We start from the raw sequence: 22,879 nt of genomic DNA on the forward strand, positions 1-22,879 counted from the left end.
TGTTCCTGAAAGCATGTTACATCAGTTACTGCATTCACTGACACATTATTTTTAACAAGTAATGTATTCAAATTATCCTTCAATTGCCTTTCGCTTTGACGTGACCTTGGAGAAAGTTACCAAGTTATTATACGAATAAGGTGGTCTTTCATGTATTCTGCAGTTCAATTACTAGTATTATTACAAGACTAATGTCTGAATCATGGTCTTACCCTAATTTTTACCAGTCCCATTTACTTGCTTTTGACAAGAACAATTTCATTTATACAGCACCTAATAAAACATCCGCAGATGATTCAAAGTATATGATGGAACAAAACTGAGCCATGCAAGGAAATATTAGGTTCGATGATCAAGAATGGTCAGGTTTTATGAAGTGTCTTAGATGAGGAAAAAGGAGACAGTAAGACAATAGGCCATTCCAGAGCTTAGGGTTGAGGCATGTCTGTCAACAGTGATTAAAAATGAAAATGCGCAGTAGGTTGGAATTTGCAAAGTTCACAGATTGGAGGTTCAGGAGGAAGGAGGTTCCAGGCACATAGAGGGGTGAGGCCATGAAGTGATTTGAAAACACCAAAATTAATTCTGTAACTGGCTTATATTTAAGCAACTCCTCCATGTAGTTAGCAAACACAAGTGGTGAGTATGCAGGATCCAAGCAGTAAAAATTTGAATAATATCAAGTTTACGGAGGGTAGAATGTGGGAGTTTAGCAAGGCATGTTGTTATGACGAAGGCTAGAGGAATGCTCTGTTGCATTCGCCCACTACTTCACACATCACAAGATAAAATTATTGTTTCTACATGTCCATTTTGGCCAATTAAATCCATTTTCTATATCAAGTTTTGAATAAAAAGGTCTGTCAACCAGTTCTCTAATGTAATCATTGGTTTATTATCAAAGCAAGGCATATTCAATGAGTATGCAATAATTGGTTAACATAGTAATCGCTAATATTAAAGTCAAAATATTTATTCCTCTAAATAATTCAAAGCCGTTACTCTCTCACTCACCTCAGTGCAAAAATAATTTCTTTCTATGTAGAGGTTTACTTGAAAGAAAACCTTTCTGACTATTTTTTCCAGGGTGGGACACAGAAAAGAAATGGGCTGGGCAAGGGAAATTGAGTGGAAGGTGATCCAATGAAAGATCAGAAATTTAATTACAGCAGTATTTATGGTAAGGGTAATGAGGTGTAAGGTGACGAGTTTGAAGGGATGGGAGACTTTATATAAAAAGAGTGGTTTAGGGAGGGAAGAAGAGTGCTAAAGTTAGAGTGAGAACCAGAGAATTAAGATGATGGCTTGAACTCACAGACAACACAAAGTCATGCAGTACAGAGGCAGTGGAAACAAAGCATCTTGGAGGAATTTGGAGTATTTGCATTGGCAAGATGAAACAAATATTTTAAATGCAAGTTGTGAAGAGTGGAATAACATGGAAAGTTGTCTAAGGTGTAAGGAGACGTATGAAGATGTGGTTCCCAGATGAGTGCTACACTAACACAGCAGTTTGAGAAGGGCTTTTCTCCAATTATAGGAAAGTTGTCATTGCTTCTCTTCCCATATCTCAATCAAAGCCATCATGTGAGCATCAGGAATGAACTCATGAGTGACAAGAGATGTATAGGACATAGAACAGTACAGCACAGTACAGGCTCTTCTGCTCTCGATGGTTTTACAGATTGGCGCAACAATCTAGAGCTCATCTAACCGAGACTATCCCATTATCATCCATATGTTTATCCATTGCTATTGCTAGAGGAGATTAAATGGAATTCCAATGTGCAAGCAGGCCAGCCAGGCTGTGGTGATGTTTCTGTTCTGTATTAATAATTCCATGAGCCTCTTGTGCTTCTATGTCCCTTTGTTCCCTTTTTTTCTTTTCGGAAACTTTCCCACCTTGACTTAGCATTCATTTCACCATCTCACAATGTTGTGTATGGAAAAATAATTCTTCAGTCTCCAGCTGTAATCTGTTGCAATTAAATTTCATAACCTTGTTCCATGACTGAGAATAGCCCATTAGTACCTATTCTGTGCCATTCCCTCATTTCCGCTGTTCAAGTTAAAAGCCTCAATCTTTTAAATATTTTGTTAAATCTGTATTTCCCCATGTCACAGAAAATGTTTATATGCTGTATTTTCTGTCTTATCACAACTTAGTTCCAATAGTGTGGAGTCTGGAATGGTACAATAATTCCAACTGTGGTTTCATAGGCTCTGTGTATGAGATTCACCATTGCACTTCAATGTTAATTTGCTGTGCCTTGATGTACATAAGAGGGCAAAAATATTGTATTTGTGTTTCAAGGCCTGAGAAAATGAAACCTGACATAACTGATGACAAGGTCCGCAAAGCTGACATCTTGCCAACAAGCAAAGCCCAAATCCTCACGATGCCACAGTTTGGCCTGCGGGATAATCTGATCAAATCAGAGTTGCTGAAGCAAGAAGAAAAATACACTTACATCAGAAACTATAGGTTAGTTTAAATGCACAACTATATTGTTGGAACCAATTTTATCTCGAGAAATAGGAGTACAGCGTAAGCTCTTTAAATGTTGATTGTATATACCCTACAGCACCAAACAGATGCATATCTGCAATCTTCACCTCAACCATTCTCTGTCTTGGAGTTTCCAGCCCTCGCTGTGAGCGTAGTCCCTTTCCAACCTTCTCACGCCAATCACTTGTCCTAATTGTGGGGATCATTACTCCTCATCCCTATCGTGGGTCAGTCTATTTCCAAACACTTGTATTATCAAGCAATAGTTAGAAACTTAGCTTGTCGATCACTCAAGGGCAGCTTTTTCGAAGGAAGCATCTTTTTTTATCCCCGCTAAACTGTATGCATCTTCAGTCCGCAGCACCAACTGTAGCTCATCCAGTATTTATGTGCTTATCAAATGTCAGTCAGTTTATCAACAATTGAGACTGATGAGGAAACTAGAAGATCACTATTTTCTTCAATTTATCTGCACCTTCACTTGGTTTTGACCTTGTAGCTAAGATACCATTACTGTTACTTATGTGAGCTCTAGATGTACACAGCCAGATTCATTGAGTTTCCGACATATGCCACTCATTCCACTAAGCAAGCTCAAGGAAAAAGCAAGGACAAGCCATGTACTGTTTAAGCTGGAGCCTTCCAAATTAAGTCTACCATAGTGTACCTCATGCATTAGGTGTGCATTTTTAAAAATGTATGCATTTAAGACTAATTATAGAGTAAGGTATATGTCTTGTGTGTTGACAATGACAAGCTGTCATTTACATTACTTACAACTGATTTCCTTCCCTTTGGGCAATTGGCATCATTTTGCCCAACCAACAAATGAATTATGCAACAATAAAATAGACTAGAAATTATGTCTGCACCTTTTGCATTGCTCTAATTCTGCATTTCATATTGAAAAACAGTATTTTATGTCATGTAGGATTTTTGCAGGGACATACAATGTGAATGGCAAGTCTCCTAAGGAGGATCTGAGGCCTTGGCTGAGCTCTGATTCTGAACCACCTGATATCTACTGTGTTGGGTATGTCTCTGACAACACAACTCAATTTTTGTTCATACTATTTTTAGTAATAAATGTGAGAACCTTGGAATCACTTCTTATTTTGAAATTGTCAGTATATCAAACAAAATACCATAATTGAAGTGTAAATGACACACTGCTCCCAAACTAGTCCAAATTGTCCAGACTTGGAAAGGACGGTGGATGAAGAATTTTTGCCTGCTGAATTTTAATACATATACTAGAAACATTGACTTAGAATCAATGTGCACAGAACTAGTTGCTGAATAGGCACTGCAAGAGAAGCATTTCCTTTTGCTTGCATGAAGAACTGGAGTGCACTCCCTGAAGGGGTGGTGGAAACAAAAGTGAACTAGTTATAGATATCTTTACTCAACCAGTTCGGAGAATGCGAGACTTGAACACAATTCTCCTGGCTCAGAGACAGGGACACTACTACTGTGCCACAAGACCCTCTTGCAAATTCGTTATATATTTAAAAAGGATAGGTTTTTCACTGGATTATATAGAAAAGAAAACAGGGAAGTGGCTCTTGTAGAGAACGCATACATGTGGTAGCTGAATGACTTCCTGTGTACTATGAGTCAAAAATAACTTTTTTTTAAAAGAGTGAATTCTGTTCAAGCAACCTAAAATAATGTAATATTGATAGTTGATACTGTCTTGTTGCTGAAAGCTATGAATCATCTCAACTCCAAAACTTTGCACTAACATGAACAGTTTTTAAGAACACTAAAAATAGTTGTGGGAACAGTTGGCCCCTTGGACCAATCCCAACATTCAGTAAGATCATTGCTGATTAGCTACCCATCAAACACTTTCCCAATATCCCTTGATTCCCTTGGTATCCAAAAACGTTGTCAGTCTTGAATATAATCAATTGACTCAGCACCTGCAACTCTCTGAAGTATGCCAATTTGCCGTGTACTGTTGTCTGAATGGTACTTTCATGCACAGTGCTATTTTACAGGCATTATCGGCATCACTGTAAAAACTCAAATGTAGCAAGCCCAGAACATGTGAACTCATAATGATATTTGCATCTCAGTTATAATTGAAGAATTATAAGCTCATGAAAATTGAAGCCTTGTTAATAGTTTACGATCCAAATCCATTTCAAATAATTGTGTCTGATTAAGAGCAGGCTAATCAAAATTTATTTGCTTTTAAAAGTTTTCAGGAAATTGACCTGAGTAAAGAAACATTCCTTTTTAATGAGACACCAAGGGAGGAGGAGTGGTTCATAGCTGTTTCTGAAAGTCTTCATCCATCAGCTGCATACGCAAAGGTAAGTATATTGCATTTTTGTTGCATCCCTCTTAAAGTGATCTAACCAGCATTAAATTGCATAGGTTTTATCTTGAATTCTTTTTGGTTAGTTGGTGTCACCCAGGGCAATTTTGAGACAGCAGAATTAAACTGTGAACCAGGATTGAGAAACAAAATTATTAAAGACTTCTTACTCCCAGTCCAACAACAAAATAAGCGGATCTAGGGTGAAAACAGGATTTGATCTGGTGATAATGGCCTCTTGGTCAGACAGCTCGCATATATTTTCTGCTTGCCAAAAGCGCATTTTGAGAAATTGCTTTTCCCCAACCATGATCGTCTGACCATTGTGACGTGGAAAATCCTGGTCATTTTGTCAAGGCTCACCAGTGAAAAATGCACTGGAAGGCTGCAAACAATATTGAATTAAGCACAGCTTCAGGAAATAAGAAACAAAATTAAATGTGTGTGCAGGAGGATAAGATTGCCATTAAATCTAATGTATAGTATGTCTTTCCCCAAATCATGATGTTAGAGCTACTGAGTGCGCTTATGCTTGTGCCTTATTCCCATATTTAAATTCTTTCCTGTTTTGTTTTGCTACAGTGGTACCGCACTTGTTACAGGGTAAGAGTATTTACATCACAGCCTCCTTGTTATAAGAGCAAAGATCAGTACAACACAGGATAAGGCCCTTCAGCCCACCAAGACTGTGCTGATGACACATGATGCTTTTCTAAACCAAAAGCCTTTTGCCTGTATGCAGTCCATATCCCTCTATTCCCTACCTATTCATTTTCTTTCAAGATGTCTTTTACTATTGTATTGCTTCTTCCTCTGCAGTGCATTTCAGGCACTTACCGCCCTCTGTGTAAAAAAAATTGCTTCTCCTGTCTCCTTTAAATTTACCCTCTTTTACCTTAAACCTATTTCTCCTCGAAATTGATGTTTATTAATAAAAACCAAAATAACTGTGGATGATGTAAATCAGAAACAAAAACAGAAGTTGTTGGAAAGGCTCAACAGGTCTGGCAGCATCTGTGAAATCAGAGTTAACGTTTTGGGTCTGGTGACCCTTCCTCAGAACTGATAGTAGCTAAGACATTTCTATTCTGGGAAAAAGACTCCAACTTGGCAGTCTGTCCATGCTTCTCATGATTTTGTAAACTTGTATCAGGTCACCTTCATCCTTTGACATTGAAGTGAAAACAAAGCAAGTTTGTCCAATTTCTCCTCATAGCTAATACTTTCCAAATCAGGCGACATCCTGGTAACCATTTCTGTACCTTCTCTAAGGTCACCACATCCTTCTCATAGTGTGTTAACCAGAACTCTGTATTATATTCCAAAAGTGGCCCAACTAAAGTTCTATACAGCTGCAATATGACTTGCCAATATTTATATCTCGAACGATGAAGGAAGCATGCCAAATACTTTCTTGACCAAATTATCCACTTGTGTTGCCACTTCCAGGAAATTGTGGACCTGTTTGCCTGCATCCCTCTCTTTGTTGATGCTACTAAGGGTTCTGCCATTTACAGTACACTTCCCTCCTGTCATTAGATCTTCCAAATCTTGCATTTGTCCAGATTAAACTGCATCTGCCATTTCTCCACCCAAGTTTCCAACCTTTCTACATCCTGTTGTATTCTCTGTCAATCCTCTTCACTATCTGCAGCTCCAACCTTCGTGTCATTTGCAAACTTACGAATCAGACTGCCTCACATTCTCCTCCAGATCATTCATCTATTACAAACAATAGGGGACACAGCACTGATCCCTGCACAACACCACTATTCACAGATCTCCTGTCGGAAAAGTACCCTTCCACCGCTATTCTTTCTTCTATAACTAAGCCAGTTCTATATCCATCTTACCAGTTCATCGCAAATCCCATGTGACTTCACCCCTTGTATTCGCCTGCCATGCGGGATCTTGTCAGAGGCCTTGCTGAAGTCCATATAGACAGCATTTATGTCCTGCTCTTATCAATCATCTTTGTCACTTCCACAAAAAGCTCAACCAAGGTTAAGAAACACTATCTTTCTGACAGAAATCCATGTTGCCTATCATTAGTAAGTCCATATTTTTCCAAATCTGAGTAAATCTTATCCCTGAGAACCTTCTCAATAATTTCCCTAACATTGACAGAAGGGTCACCAACCTGTGATTTCCTGGATTATGCCTGTTGCCCTTCATTTAAAAAAGAGAACAACATTGGCTCTTCTCCAGTCATCTGGGACCTTTCCTGTGACTGGAGAGGATACTAGATGATTTCTGTGATCTGTGATTAAAGATTTCATACAAGGCCCCAGCAATTTCCTCACTTATCTGCCTCAGCATTCTCAGATCTTAGAGATCCCATTATATCCTCAGGACTTGTTTACCTTAATCATTTTAAAACACCTGACTTTGTTTTATACATTGACATGCCCAATAATATCAACATACCCCTCCTGCGGTCCTTCTCCTTTCTGAATATCAATGTAAAGTATCTCACCCACTTCCTTTGACTCCACGTATAAATTCCTTCCTTTGTCCTTGAGTGGACCTACCTTTTCCCTTGCTACCTTCTTATTCTTTATGTATAAAACATCTTGGGATTTTCCCTAATCCTGTTTGCCAAAGGATTTTAACCCTCCTAATATAGTGCCCTAATGTTACTATTGTTTTGTTTTGTATTTGGTAATAGAGAATTGGTTTCAACATTCTTTGCTTGATATGGTTGAGTCAGCACTCAATCTCTTCCTAAAAGTCTTGATTACTTTATCACAATTTAAGCTCCAATATTTTTATAACATCAGTCATATGCTGATGGTAATGAAATGCCAGAAACAATAGAGAACTGTACTTGGTTACCTCAATTTTAAGTCTGATATACAATTTGAGGACTTGGGAAGTGCAAGCATTTTGTTTCAACTTCGAAGGAAAACTGATAGGGTCTGAAGCTTTTGCCATGACAACCTGAAAGGAAATAACTGATTTTTCCCTGATCAGAATCCTGTAGCTGGGGAGTATTACTGGGGGTGCAGTTGTGAAGATGTGGCGTTCCTCTGCTAACAAACACAAAGAATGCTGGAGAAAAACCAACAGGTCTGACAGCATCTGTAGTGAGGGAAACAGATTTAGCATTTCAAGTTCAGTATGACACTTCCTCAGTGAGTGGCTTGCTAAACTACTTTGAAGGGTAATTTTTAGTCAACCATGTTGATGTGGAACCGGAGTCAGATGGTAAGAATGGTAAGTTTCCTTCTTCCAGGTTATTATTGAATCATCCTGAATTTTTATAATAATCCGATAGTCACTTAGCCAGTTTTCATTGAATTCCATGTATTTTAAACTGGATGCAAATTTTCAAACACTCATGACCAAATTTTAATTTATTTTCTCTATTATTGTTGTGTCAGCTGTTGTTCAGTTGATGTCTCTGAATTATGCAGTTCAGGGTTCAGTTACCCTCCAGAGCTTGGGCACAAGAGTCAAAACTGATGTTCCAGTGCTATACCAAAGAAACAGTATTAGAAATGCCATTTTTCAGAAGATGCTTTAAAACTAAGGCTCCATCATCCTGCTTGGATAGAAGTAACACAATGCTGAAAATGTGTTGCTGGTTAAAGCGCAGCAGGTCAGGCAGCATCCAAGGAACAGGAAATTCGACGTTTCATCCTGATGAAGGGATTTTGCCTGAAACGTCGAATTTCCTGTTCCTTGGATGCTGCCTGACCTGCTGCGCTTTAACCAGCAATACATTCTCAGCTCTGATCTCCAGCATCTGCAGACCTCACTTTTTACTAGAAGTAACACAATCCAATGGCTCTATTTTGGAGAATGGGATTTATCCCCTGGTGTACTCCCCAATACTTAACCCCAAATGAGCCCTTATTTTTGGGTGGCATAGTGGTTAGCATTGCTCCTTCACAGTGCCAGGGACCCCGGGTTCAGTTCCAGCCTCGGGCGACTGTCTGTGTGGAGTTTGCACATTCTCCCCGTGTCTGTGTGGGTTTCCTCCGGGTGCTCCAGTTTCCTCCCACAATCCAAAGATGTGTAGGTTAGATGAATTGGCCATGCTAAATTATCCCATATTATTCAGGGATGTGTGGATGAGGTGCATTAGTCAGGGATAAATGTAGAACAATAGGGTCAGGGAATGGGTCTAGTTGGGTTACTCTTCAGAGGGTCGGTATGGACTTCATAGGCCAAATGGTCTGTTTCTACACTGAAGGATTCAATGACTTTTATGAATTAGCATTAATAAAACAGGTTATCTGGTAATAAAAAAACATTTGTGGAATTTTGCTGAGCACTTATCGGCCATGTTTCCTATATTATCTTAAGAGCAGCGACTACACTTCAAAAGATACTTAACTGTTGGCAGAACAGTTTGAGCAAACTGGTGGTTGTGAAACATTATGAATGCAAGTCTTCTTTTCCTAATAATTCAGGGCCTCAGGATTACATGTTAAAAAAAAATCTGCACTACACTATATTGATATAAAATAAACAGTGGAACCCTTATTGAGACCAATCCCTACCTAGTTCTTTAATGTCCTTAGGCGCACTTCCAGCAGTAATTACAATCGTGAAATATAATGGAGTTAGTTTCTACTCCTGCGTCCTCGTGACACAAGCATTACTGAGAACAGCTAAAAGGGATTTAATTAAACTCTAGGTTTGACAAATATGACATATAAAGGCCTGCATTCTGGTGAAGCAATTAAATAGTAGCCATACGCCCTGCTGTGTTTTACCTTGTCCTTATGCGCGGCATCATAAATGTCTACATTTGAAACCCCTGTAAAAGAGAATTTTAATTTCAGATCAAGCTTGTCCGGTTGGTTGGAATGATGCTCATGTTGTTTGTGAAGAAAGAACATGCTGCCTATGTAACTGAAGTAGAAGTGGAAACAGTGGGAACAGGCATCATGGGAAGAATGGTAAGAAAGACTGAAAAAAATGCTAGGACAGTTTATTGTCTTTTCGGTGAATGAGTGCTACAATTTCTCAGAACTCAAGTAGATTGTGAGGGTAATAATTCTTTATGTAAAACACAATTTGCCAAAATTGTGGATGTCAGACCTTTGTTAAAGGTAGTTGGTATACAATGGGGTACTGTATTCAATTATACAGAACTTTGGTCAGACCCGAGAAAAGTGAAAATGGAGGTCTTCTCTTTTATTCTTAAATGTATACAACGATGAAGCATCAATAATGCCTGGGGTAGAGAATTACAAACGTTCACAACCCTCTAAATTTGAGGATGTTTTTCCTTGTCTTAGTCCCCTTGACCAAGATGCTGTGTTTGACATTTCCCAGCTGGGAAAACAACTTTTAAGTTGACCTTTAACCCCTTCATAATCCTGTATGTTTTAATGAAATTACCTCTCATTCTTCTATGTTCCAAAGAATACACAGGCACAATTTACTCATCCTTTCTTCATAGGATAACCACTCATCCTTAAACTTTCACTCTAACACCTCCAGTGCAAGCATATACTTCCCTGAAAATGTTTTTAGTTTTGGGCTCCAAATATCAAGAAAGATACATTGAATTTGAGGAGGATACAGCACAAATTTGCTAGAATGATATCTGGACTTAATTTTTGGCAATCTGTTCTCATAATCATTTATGTTAACATGATGTTACGTGGGGTTACACGGATAGGGTGGGAGCTGGGTCTGGGTGGGATGCTCTTCGGAGTGTCGGTGTGGACACAATGGGCCAAATAGCCTCTTTCCGCACTGTAGGGCTTCTATGATTCCTTTGAGTTCAGAAGGCTAAGATGCACCTCTAATCAAGGCCTTTACAATAATGAAAGAATTTAAGAGAGCAGATTCAGATAAACTATTTCCTCTTGTAGAAGAATTATGAGCAGTGGGGAATAATCGTGAATCATTGAGGTGAAATATCAAGAAACACTTTTTCTCAGAGAGACTTGTGGAAATCCTGAACTCTGTTTGGTAGGTGGATGTATGTGGCTGAAGAAGAATTGAGATTTTCAGAGTTGAGATCAATAGATCTTTGTTCAAGGGATATGGAACATAATTGAGATTGATATTCAAATAAACCACCATCTGATTAACAAGTTAGAAGAGTGAACAGCCTTCTCTTGATCCTATAATCTTGACCCGAAGCTTGAGACCAGTTTTTACCTTGTTTATGTTAGTGAGTTTTGAGAAGATTTGTTTCCATGGGCAGGGCAGTTCTACAGGAGAGGAGTCTGGAAGTAAGTTGTCAGAAGAAAAATATAATTTCATAATGGACATGATTATTTTTAAGAAACTAGAGTATCAACATTATAGCAATGTCGTACTTGTGCATCTTACATATAATTTCACTCTAGTAGAGCCTATTCTTGTGTCAAGGGATAGACAGTGTTACCTCTAGTTGTGTTTCTCTGTATCAAGGCCTATAAGTGCTGAATATATTTTAACTGTTCACTATTGGGAGTGTTGAGACTAGTCAAGTTACAGACAGTCATGTTGCCAGACTTGCTGAGTTTTCTCAGCAATTTCTGTTACTGTTTCTGGTTTCCAGCATCTGAAGTTCTTAGGGTTTTTTTTAAAAGCGAAAAGTACTCTGGGTCTTACCAATTATGAAACTTCCTGTTCTAACTATTCCTCGGAAATGTAAAGCGGAAGTATGTTTTAGCACAACAGGACCAGTTAACAAAAGCACGGTACATATTTGTTGCCCTGCTGAGGTAGACATGGTTATAAGTAGTGCTTTATTCAACGTGCTCTAACACACATTGCAGTTCAGTTATTGTGCCAATGTAATATTTAGAGACATATAACAGGAAGTTCCACTTATTTACTTTAACTTTACAGGCATTGTTGTATAAAGAGAAAAAATAATGGTGATAACAGTCTTTTAGAAACTGCAGGACACTCAGTGAAAAGTATTTGCTTGCAGGGGTAGAACCTGTAACTCTCCCTGCCAGCAGGTGGCAGTGAGAAACAGGCTGTTCATTGCCTTTCAGATGTAGAAGCCAGGTTTATTTGTGGTGGTACAGGCAAATGCCATACCTGCTTCACACAGTCTCATGATGCAGTATAACATGGCTAATAATTTATCTGTCAATCTGGTAATTTTTTTTTATTTCACAGCAGAACTGCAAATGAACTGATGCAGAAAAAATGTTTGAAATTTCAAATGTACCTTTAATTGAATAATATATTAATATGCATTTTTAGTTTTAATTAGAAGCTTATCTTGCTTTGTGTACTCATTTAGAATATCAGTTGAATGATTTGCATTAATATTAGCGAAGGCGCTCCTTTGCAAAATTGATTATGTATAATGTCAAGACTAGTTTACCTGCCCTTCCCATGAAGCTGTATAGCATTGGAGTCTTCTCACCTGTTGATGGATGTCTCAGTTGTTCTGAGTACATTGATGAATGAAGAATCTAATTCTGCACACAGAGACAGGATGTCAAACCATATTGACCACGAGCTGCCCATCTGTCATGGCTGACTGGTTAGGAATGGGTAATAAAAAAGATAGTAGGTCAGGAATACTCCTCCCACCTCATTCAGGGAGAAACCTGACATTATTAAAGACATGGGGCTGAATAGACCCTCCCAGGGAAGCCAAAAAACAAGGGGAACAACGGACACAATGGTCTCTACCACTTCTTTCCAGCCATAGACTCCTGTAGCACTGAAATAGCTACCCTTCAGTCCAACTCGCTCATACCAACCAGGTTTCCCAAACTAAACTAGTCCCATTTGCTTGCTTTAGGCCCATTTTCTATTCATGTTCCTGTCCAAATAGCTTTTAAATGTTGTAATTCTACCAACCTCTACCACTTCCTCTGGCAAGTTCATTCCATATACGCACCATCCTGTGTATATAACTACTGAAGTCCCTATTCAATCTTTCTCCTCTCATCTTAAACCAGTACCCTCTAGCTTTGGACTCTGTTACACTAATGAGAAGACCTTGGCTATTCACCTTATCTATGTCTCTCAATAAGGGTCACCCTTCAACCTCCTATGCTACAGAGAACAAAGTTCCAGCCTCTCCAGCCTCTTATAACTCCAACCCTTCAGTCATGGTAACATCCTTGTAAATCTTTTCTGCACCAGACCCATTTTAATAACATTCTTCTTATAGCAGAGTGACCAGAAGTATACACATTATTCGAAAAGTGGCCTCACCAGTGCCTTACAGTTGCAACATGATATCCCACCTCAAATACTTAATGCTCTGATCACTGAAGACAAGTGTGCCAAATGTCGTCTTCACCACCCTGTCTACCCGTGACACCACTTTCTAGGAATTGTGTACCTGAGCCCTTAGATCTCTCTGTACGACAACCCTCCCCAGGGCCCTACCATTAACTGTTTAAGTCCAGCCCTGGTTTATCTTATCGAAATGTAACATCTCACATTTATCTGAATTAAACTCTATCTGCCACTCCTCAGCCCATTGACGCAGTTGATCAATGTCTCTTTGTAGTCTTAGTTAACCTTCTTCACTGTCCAGTTTTGGTGTTCTCTGCAAGGTTATTAACCATGCCTCCGATATTCCCATCCAAATTGTTTTTATAAATGACAAACAACAGTGGAATGGGTCCTCTGCAGATGAATCATTCCACTCCGCTTTCCCTTGCTCAAGCTAAAGGAATGTTGATAGTAGGTATGCTTCATGGTGTCTGTTATTCAGGAATTTCTTAAGTGTGGCTGGAAATAAGAAATTCCACAGATTGAACAAAGTTACATTAATTAAGCTAACGACTTATATAGTACAGGTGATCCTTTATCTGAAATCGTCAGGACCAGCTGTTTTTCGGAATTCAGAATTTTTTGAATTTCAGAATAAGTGACAGTTTGATGGTGAAATTTTTAACAACCTTATCAGAAGAGCATGACTCACAAAGTGAAACAGGTCTTGAGAGAAAATCCAGGTCTGCCATGGCTGGGCCACGCCCCCCTCACGTCACATCTGAGTGACACACTTCGAATAGGTGTCGACTTGGGTTAACTGTTCGCACACCAAACAACCTTGTTAATGAGAAAAAAAATTGACAAAAAATCTTTGGATTTCGGAGCTTTTTGGATTTTGGAACTTCAGATAAAGGATCGTTTACCTGTGCTACTTCACAGCATTACTACATTGACTAACTGCTTTGATTCCTGTGATAGGCCTGTGGGCAGACATTACCATTGCTGCAGACGCTGCCATTGTGGACTGTTGCCTGTGCAGCCCACATTGTTAGTCCCATTGATTTTGAAGAAGTCCATTCAGGCTTTGCAGGTTGCAACTTGTAATGATCCTTGCCCTCCAGGGAAATCAATTCTTGCCTGGGTTTGAAGCTACACTACACTAATACAATTTCAGGCTGTATCATGGAGTGGTAGACTTCTCATTTAGATACAGCATTCCTTGCGGAGTGTATTTGTTCCTGTGATATTAATGTGAAATGTATAAATTAAAGTAGACTCCAATTTCCCGTTTTCTGTTGTTCATAACTCAGATTTATAAGTTGCACTTGATTTAAATTAGCTTTATTTTTAAAAAGAACATTCCTGCTGTTTTGTACAGCGTAATTATTATGTAACTATTTATTTGTTTCATTGACATTCATAGCTCTATTATAATAAACTCTAAAGTGAATGAAGGCTGAAATATGATCCATTTTTAGTCCTTGCTTTCAAATTTTTTGTTGCTTGTTTTATAGTTACTTTATAGTTTGTAGTGATAATTTTGCTAATTTTACTTTGTATTGCCTCTGCATTTAATAATAGAACTTCAAAGGAGTGTCGAAATGATGAAAGAGAATTAACTTACTGTGTGGCGTAGGTTGTGAGCGATTTGATCCTGAGTCATTCAAAACGCATGATGGCCACCCTAAAATCATATTTTCCAGTATTCTGCTACTCCTAGTTCAGCAGTTGTCTGTTACTCTAGCAGTTCTATACTTTTATTTAATATATGGGAGGCATTAATAAATATCTATTTGTTAACTGAGGGGTATACAATCCATTTAGCTAAATGATTGTCCTTCCTGGGCCAAATTTTCATGGTAGAGGGTGATTTGGACACTATTAAAACTTAGATTAAATTCTCTATTCTTGATTGTGGTTTCCATGTACAATCCCCAGGACTGGCCTGAAATCTGGAACTCTGCTAGTAGTGCTCTTAGTCAGGAGAGGAAGGGAAAAGGAAAGCGACAGGAAATATGATAAATAAAAAGGTCACCAGCAGGTTAGCATGTATGCAGGAGGGTTTAAGTTCAAGGCAGACTATGAAAGAAGTAAAAAAGAAGGATAACTCAGGAGATATTAGAGATGTTGTGAATCATGACGGTCAGAAAGCTAGCATAAAGGCACTTTACCTGACTGCTCATTGCTTTTGTAGCAAGGTTGATGAGTTAATGGCACAAATCATTGTGAATGAATATGATTTAGTAGTCATTACTGAGACATGGTTATAGAATGGTCACAACTGGGAGTTAAATATCCAGGGGTATCAGACTATTCAGCAGAACAGACAGGAAGGTAAGGGAGGTGGTGTAGCTGATATTCAAGGACCACTTCAGGGCGAGGCTGATATGGGTACTATGGAAAATAAGGTTGTATCCATTTGGGTGGAAGTTAGAAATTCTAAGCAGAAAAAGTCATTGATAAGCGTAGTCTATCGGCCACCAAATAATAATATCACATTAGGACGGGCAATAGAAAAGAAATAACTATTGCTATTATTATGGGGGAATTTTAATCTACATGTAGATTAGTTGAACCAGCTCAGTCAGGGTATCCTTGAGGGGGAGTTTGTTGAGCGTATCCATGATAGTTTTCTTGAACAGTATGTAATGGAACCAACAAAGTAGCAAGCTAACCTAGATCTGGTCCTGTGTAATGAGACAGGAATAATTAATTACCTCATAGTTAGGGATCCTGTTGGAAGGAGTGATCACAGTATGGTTGGATTTAGAATACAGCAGGAGAGTGTGAAGATAAAATCCAATACCTGGGTCCTGTGCTTGAACAAGGGGGACTTGATAGAATGAGGGATGACTTGGCTAAAGTAAACTGGAAACAAAGATTTTACGGTGGGACAGTTGACGAGCAGTGGAGGACTTTCAAAGAATTTTTTCAAAGTGCTCAGCCAAAGTATATTCCAGTGAAAAGGAAGGACTGTAAGAAAAGGGGGTAATCTGCCATGGATGTCTAAGGAAATAAGAGAGGCTATCAAATTGAAAGAGAAAGCATACAAAGTGGCTAAAAACAGCATGAAACTAGAAGATTGGGAAAACTTTGAAGGTCAATAGAAAGTCAGTATCAGCAATTTGAAAAACAGCAAATGTGATGCCACTGTTTAAAAAGGGAGGTTGACAAAAGATAGGGAATTCAAAGTTTGTGAGAAGATTTGTAGCTCGGGTGCTCGTTGTTGTGGTTCTGTTCGCCGAGCTGGGAGTTTTTCTTGCAAACGTTTCGTCCCCTTTCTAGGTGACATCTTCAGTGCTTGGGAGCCTCCTGTGAAGCGCTTCTGTGCTGATTCCTCCGGCATTTATACTGGTTTGAATCTGCCGCTTCCGGTTGTCAGTTGCTGTCCGCTGCAGTGGCCGGTATATAGGGTCTAGGTTGATGTGTCTATTGATCGAATTCGTGGATGAGTGCCATGCTTCTAGGAATTCCCTGGCTGTTCTCTGTTTGGCCTGTCCTATAATAGTGGTGTTGTCCCAATCGAATTCATGTTGTTTGTCATCTGAGTGTATGACTACTAGGGATAGCTGGTCGTGTCGTTTCGTGGCCAGTTGGTGTTCATGGATGCGGGTTGTTAGCTGTCTTCCTGTTTGTCCTATGTAGTGTTTTGTGCAGTCCTTGCATGGGATTTTGTACACTACGTTGGTTTTGCTCATGCTGGGTATTGGGTCCTTTGTCCTGGTGAGTTGTTGTATGAGAGTGGCTGTTGGTTTGTGTACTGTTATGAGTCCTCGTGGTCGCAGCAGTCTGGCTGTCAGTTCAGAAATGCTCCTGGTGTATGGAAGTGTGGCCAGTCCTTTGGGTTGTGGCATGTCCTCATTTCGTTGTCTTTCCCTGAGGTATCTGTTGGTGAAATTGCACGGGTATCCGTTTTTGTTGAATACCTTGTATAGGTGTTCTTCTTCCTCTTTTTGTAGTTCAGGTGTACTGCAGTGTGTTGTGGCCCTTTTGAATAATGTCCTGATGCAACTTCGTTTGTGTGTGTTGGGGTGGTTGCTTTCATAGTTCAGGACTTGGTCTGTGTGTGTGGCTTTTCTGTATACCTTCGTGGTGAAATCTCCGTTCGGTGTTCTTTGTACCATCACGTCCAGGAATAGGAGCTGGTTGTCCTTTTCTTCTTCTCTCGTGAATTGGATTCCTGTGAGTGTGGCGTTGATGATCCGGTGTGTGTTCTCTATTTCTGTGTGTTTAATGATTACAAAGGTGTCGTCCACGTATCTGACCCATAGTTTGGGTTGTAGTTGCGGTAAAACTGTTTTTTCTAACCTTTGCATTACTGCTTCTGCTATCAAATAGGGAATTATAGACTATTTAGCTTAACGTCTGTAGTGGAGAAGATGCTTGAGTCTATTATCAAGGAAGAAGTAGCACGGCATCTCAAAAAAATTGTCCTGTTGGACAGGTTCAGCATGGGTTCATGAAGGGCAGGTCATGCTTGACAAATCTTTTGGAATTTGAAGAAGACATTTCGAACAAGGTGGACAATGGGGGCCCAGTGGATGTGGTCATAGAATCATAGAGATGTACAGCATGGAAACAGACCCTTTGGTCCAACTCGTCCATGGGATTGAAGATAGATTACCACACAGAAGACAGAAAGTCAGGATTAATGGGTCTTTTCGGGTTGGAAAGACATAACTGGGTGTTCTTGTGCATGAAACACTACCCTCACAGGTCTGTTAGGTGGCACAGTATTGAATATCTTTTGGAAGTCCACGTACAACACATCTGTTAAAATGCCTGGTCTCCACTTGGGCCTCTGTGCCCACACCACAAACTTTTTCTTTTCTCCCAACAAGGGCCTAATATTTGCAATTCTCTGGCACCATCCGTGAATCCAAGGAAGATTGGAAGACATACCTCTGCTCCTCTGTCTTATCATCGTATTATGTCCAGTGCCTCTGCAATTTCCACTCTTATTTCCTTCACTATCATTGGATGCATTTCATCTGAGGGAGGAAAAGAGCTTCTTCAAGGAAGGCATCCTTGTAAGAGGATTCGCAGTAGGTTAAAATCTTCTAGGAGAAAGTGAGGACTGCAGATGCTGGAGATCAGAGCTGAAAATGTGTTGCTGGAAAAGCGCAGCAGGTCAGGCAGCATCCAAGGAGCAGGAGATTCGACATTTCGGCAATGAGCTCTCTTCCTCCCTCTACAAGATTCCTGAAGAAGGGCTCATGCCTGAAATGTCGATTCTCCTGCTCCTTGGATGCTGCCTGACCTGCTGCGCTTTTCCAGCAACACATTTTCAGCTCTGCATTTCATCTGATCCTAGTACCTTATCAACTTTCCATACTGACTTACTCAAACCCATCTCTTTATCAATTTAAACTCTTTCAAGTAACTATGCTTTGTCCTTTGTCAGCATGACCTGGGCTCCATCTACCTTGTAAGTAAAGTATCCAATTAACACTTCAGCCATTTAGAATACTTTTTAAATGTTTTGATGGATACTGCCTCTTACACTCTTTTAGAATTCAGTTCCAGATATCCATCACCCTTTGGTGGATTTTCTTTTCCCCTTAAATTCCCTGCTACATTCTAACCTTAAAACTATACCCCCGGTTAGTGACCCATCTCTAAGGAGAAAGGTAAATCAGGATAAACCTACCCCTCATAACTTTATTCATTCACTCAGACCCCCTCAGCCTTCTATACTCTAAGAAAAGCAATCCCAGCCTCTCTCCTTAGCTAAATTGCTCCAGCCCAGGCCACATTTTTATGAAGACCAACCGTTTGGAGGCACCTCAGATGTTGGTCATGAGAAGATCTACATTGGTCTACTGTACTACTGTGCCTTCATGTACAGTAGCTGTAGAATAAAATATGAAAACTCAGTTGCACATAGATTTCCAAAAGCCTTCAACAGGGCACCGTACAAGACACTGCTGCATAAGATAAGAATGCATGGAGTTAGGGTAGAGTATTAGCATGGATAGAGGATTGGTTGACTAACGGGAAGCAAAGAGTGGAGATAAATGAGTGCTATTCTGGCTGGGAATCAGTGACTAGTGGTGTGCCTCAAGGAACAGTGGTGGGACCACAATTATTTACCATTTATTTCGATTATTTGGAGTTTGGGGACCATGTGTACAGTGTCGAAGTTTGCAGATGACACTAAGATGAGTGGCAGAGCAAAGTGTGCAGAGGACTGAGAAACTTTGCAGAGGAACATAGATACGTTGAGTGAGTGGATAAAGTCTGGCAGATGGAATACAATGTTCATAAATGTGGAGTCATACATTTAGGTCAGAGTAACAGTAAAAAAGGTTATTACTTGATAATCACTTGAACGGTAAAAAGTTGCAGCATGCTGCCATGCGGAGGGACCTGGTGTCCTTGCGCATGAATCACAGAAGGTTGGTCTGCAGGTATAACAGGTAATTAGGAAGGCAAATGGAACTTTGTCCTTCATTGCTAAAGGGATGCAGTTTAAAAGCAGGGAGGTTATGTTGCAGCTGTACAGGGTGCTGGCGAGGCCACACCTGGAGTACTGTGTGCAGTTTTGGTCTCCTTACTTGAGAAAGGATGTACTGGCACTGGAGGGGGTGCAGAGGAGGTTCACCAGGTTGATTCAGGAGTTGAGGGGTTGGCTTATGAGGAGAGACTGAATAGATTGGGATTTCATTCATTGAAATTCAGAAGAATGAGGGGGATCTTGTAGAAACATTTAAAATTATGAAGGGAGTGCATAAGATAGAATTGGAGAGGATGTTTCCACTGGCAGGTGAAGCGAGAATAAGAGGGCATTGCCTCAAGGTTAGGGGGAGCAGATTTAGGACTGAATTGAGAAGGAACTACTTCACCCAGAGGGTCGTTTCTCTGTGGAATTCCTTGCCTAGTGAGGTAGTTGATGCTACTTCAATAAATGCTTTTAAAGCTAAGATAGTTTTATTTTGAAAAATAAAGGAATTAAGGGTTACTGTGAGAGCACGGATAAGTGGAGCTGAGGCCACGAAAAGTTCAGCCATGATCGTATTGAATGATGGAGCAGGCTCGAAGGGTTGGATGGCCTACTCCTGCTCCTAGTTCTTATGTTCTCATATGCAAATAAGGATATCAGCATTTACTTATTTTATTTGTCACATTTCTATGTATGTAAATCTCCAGTGGCTGTGCTCACAGTTGTTTGGAGTAAATGGTATACCTTTTAGCAGTATTTGTTGTAGGAGAAAGTGAGGACTGCAGATGCCTAGAGATCAGAGTCAAGAATGTGTTGCTGGAAAAACACAGCAGGTCAGGCAGCATCCAAGGCGCAGACGTTTCAGGCAGAAGCACTAACCAGCTCAAGGAGGTTGCTGCACTAACCCTGGAACTGTAAGAGCTCATGCTACCTGTTACCCCTTGATTTCAGTGGCCACTATAATGGTGCTACCAATCTCTAATATAAATTAATTGCTCACCAATTTTGTCTTCTGCTATGCCTCACTCTCCCCTCAAAGCTGACTTTATTGGGGAATGGCTAGATGGGCTAGGGACTCCCCAAATTGGCAACTGATCTGTTGGGTTTGATGGCGATTGTCAGATGGTTATTCAGGTACAAATAGACATCACACTGGTACACTGATCATTGCGTCTGCACCCAACAAAACCAGTGAGTAGTGATTAAGAGTGGAAACAGCAGAGAGTTTTGTTATGGTGCCAATTCCATAACAAGCCAATTGATAGGAAGCACATCAGCGCAGACTGAGAATCAAATCTCAGTATCCTAGTCTACATCAACTCAGCTTGTCACTGAACCAATGCCCTCGAGACATTGGGATAGCAAAGTATGTTTAATAATGAATACTTTTGCTCTTTTCATCTGAAGGAAAGGATCCTTACTTCTGCAAGTGGTGAGAATGAAAGAGGTAATAGCTCTGAGCTGGCCTCCCACCATCAACACAGAGTCTCATGGATAATTGCAGATCATTGAAGTTTGATTGTACTCTGACTGTGAATAGAAAGACGAAGAACAGACAGGAATGATGATCTCAGAAATGCTACCAGATTATGCTGGAGTGGAGAATTTGCGGCCTGCCATTTTTAGTTCTGAATCTTCTGGCTTGATAAATTTGCCCTGTAACTTGATGGATATTGCCAGCTGATAATGCTGCAGTGAGGACAATAGTCCTTTGATTCCTTTTTGCTTATGTTCAGACAAATTATGTAAATTGAAATTTTTTGCTCAGCTATGTACACACGGTAATTTTAACGAGGTCAACTTGCATGGGAACATCAGTTTTCCATGCTGTTCAAGGCCAATGGAATCTCCGAGACCTTGATGAACAGTGAGAACAATAATCCATTTACCTACCCACTGACATTTAAGGATTGAGAAACAGGATTAACAGAAAGAAATATGGTGACAATGGTTTAACTCTCTACAACAAGAGAAGTAGAGGCTAAGGAAGATTGGATTCATATAGATAAGAGTGACAGGAAATGTAAGAATGTAATGTAAGGTTTGATACTATACTTAAAATCTTAGAATAATTTATGAGGTCATAGAGATGTACAGCAGTTTGATTGACATTAGCAATTATCACAATGCTAAGAAGATACGTGTTCTATTACTGATGAGATGTGTTCTATTACTGAAAGATATCTTTCAATGGCAGAACCGTTATGTTTACAATAAGAAAATAATCCAGAGGATAAAGTCGCATTCTATTTGTGTGAAGCAAATGGTAGATCAAGCACAAATTGACCAGGAACTTGGTTATTAGAAACTCACAGTACAGCCCTGAATCTCTCAGATTTGGACATTAATGACAATATATGCCATTAACACATTTCTCCAACAATTCTGATCCTTCGTGAAGTCCTGTGTGATTTTTTGTTTAATCTTTCTTAAACTTTCTCATAAAAGTTGTCTTCCTGTTTTTCCCTCCTAGGGTAACAAAGGCGGAGTAAGCGTAAGGTTTCAATTTCATAACACCACCTTGTGTGTCGTTAACTCGCACCTTGCAGCTCATACTGAAGAATGTGATAGGCGAAATCAAGATTACAAAGACATCTGTAGCAGAATGCGTTTTATTCAATCCACTCTGCCACTAACCTCTCTCACAATCATGAAACATGAGTAAGTCTCCAGTATCGGTGGGTTATACTTCTGAAACTTTGCATAGGATGTAATTCTTTAAGCAGCCTTATACTTTAAATAATTCTTTAAATACCTTATACTTTGCAGTTGTTCTCAAGGAGCCTGTTTATCTATTAAGGATTGCTCTATATGACTGTCTTTGACATAACAATCAGCCCAGCGAAAGTGAGGACTGCAGATGCTCGAGATTAGAGTCATAGAGATGTACAGCATGGAAACAGACCCTTCGGTCCAACCCATCCAGATACCCCAACCCAATCTTGTCCCACCTGCCAGCACCCGGCCCGTATCCCTCCAAACCCTTCCTATTCATATATCCATTCAAATGCCTCTTAAATGTTGCAATTGTACAAGCCTACAACACTTACTCTGGCAGCTCATTCCATACACATACCACCCTCTGCGTGAAAAAGTTGCCCCTTAGGTCTCTTTTATATCTTTTCCGTCGCACCTTAAACCTATGCCCTCTAGTTATGGACTCCCTGACCCCAGGGAAAAGACTTTGTCTATTTATTCTATCCGTGCCCCTCATAATTTTGTAAACCTCTATAAGATCACCCTTCAGCCTCTGAAGCTCCACAGAAAATAGCCCCAGCCTGTTCAGCCTCTCCCTGTAGCTCAAATCCTCCAACCCTGGCAACATCCTGGTAAATCTTTTCTGAACCCTTTCAAGTTTCACAACGTCTTTCCAATAGAAAGGAGACCAGAATTGCACGCAATATTCCAACAGTGGCCTAACCAATGTCCTGGACAGCCACAACATGACCTCCCA

The 22,879-nt window shown here is 39.9% G+C and overlaps 1 protein-coding gene across 4 annotated transcripts in view; it reads left to right on the forward strand.

Moving 5' to 3' along the window:
* Positions 1-22,879, forward strand: part of inpp5b (inositol polyphosphate-5-phosphatase B) — a 179,039-nt gene that overhangs the window by 116,531 nt on the left and 39,629 nt on the right. For all 4 annotated transcript variants that reach the window (XM_060847209.1, XM_060847210.1, XM_060847212.1 and 1 more), the window contains 5 exons: positions 2,315-2,485; positions 3,441-3,542; positions 4,716-4,830; positions 9,629-9,745; positions 21,899-22,086. In XM_060847209.1, the coding sequence (XP_060703192.1) occupies positions 2,315-2,485; positions 3,441-3,542; positions 4,716-4,830; positions 9,629-9,745; positions 21,899-22,086 (693 nt within the window). The remainder of the gene's footprint in view (positions 1-2,314; positions 2,486-3,440; positions 3,543-4,715; positions 4,831-9,628; positions 9,746-21,898; positions 22,087-22,879) is intronic.

Source organism: Hemiscyllium ocellatum, chromosome 30 (assembly GCF_020745735.1).
Source record: "Hemiscyllium ocellatum isolate sHemOce1 chromosome 30, sHemOce1.pat.X.cur, whole genome shotgun sequence".
Lineage (NCBI taxonomy): Eukaryota > Metazoa > Chordata > Chondrichthyes > Orectolobiformes > Hemiscylliidae > Hemiscyllium > Hemiscyllium ocellatum.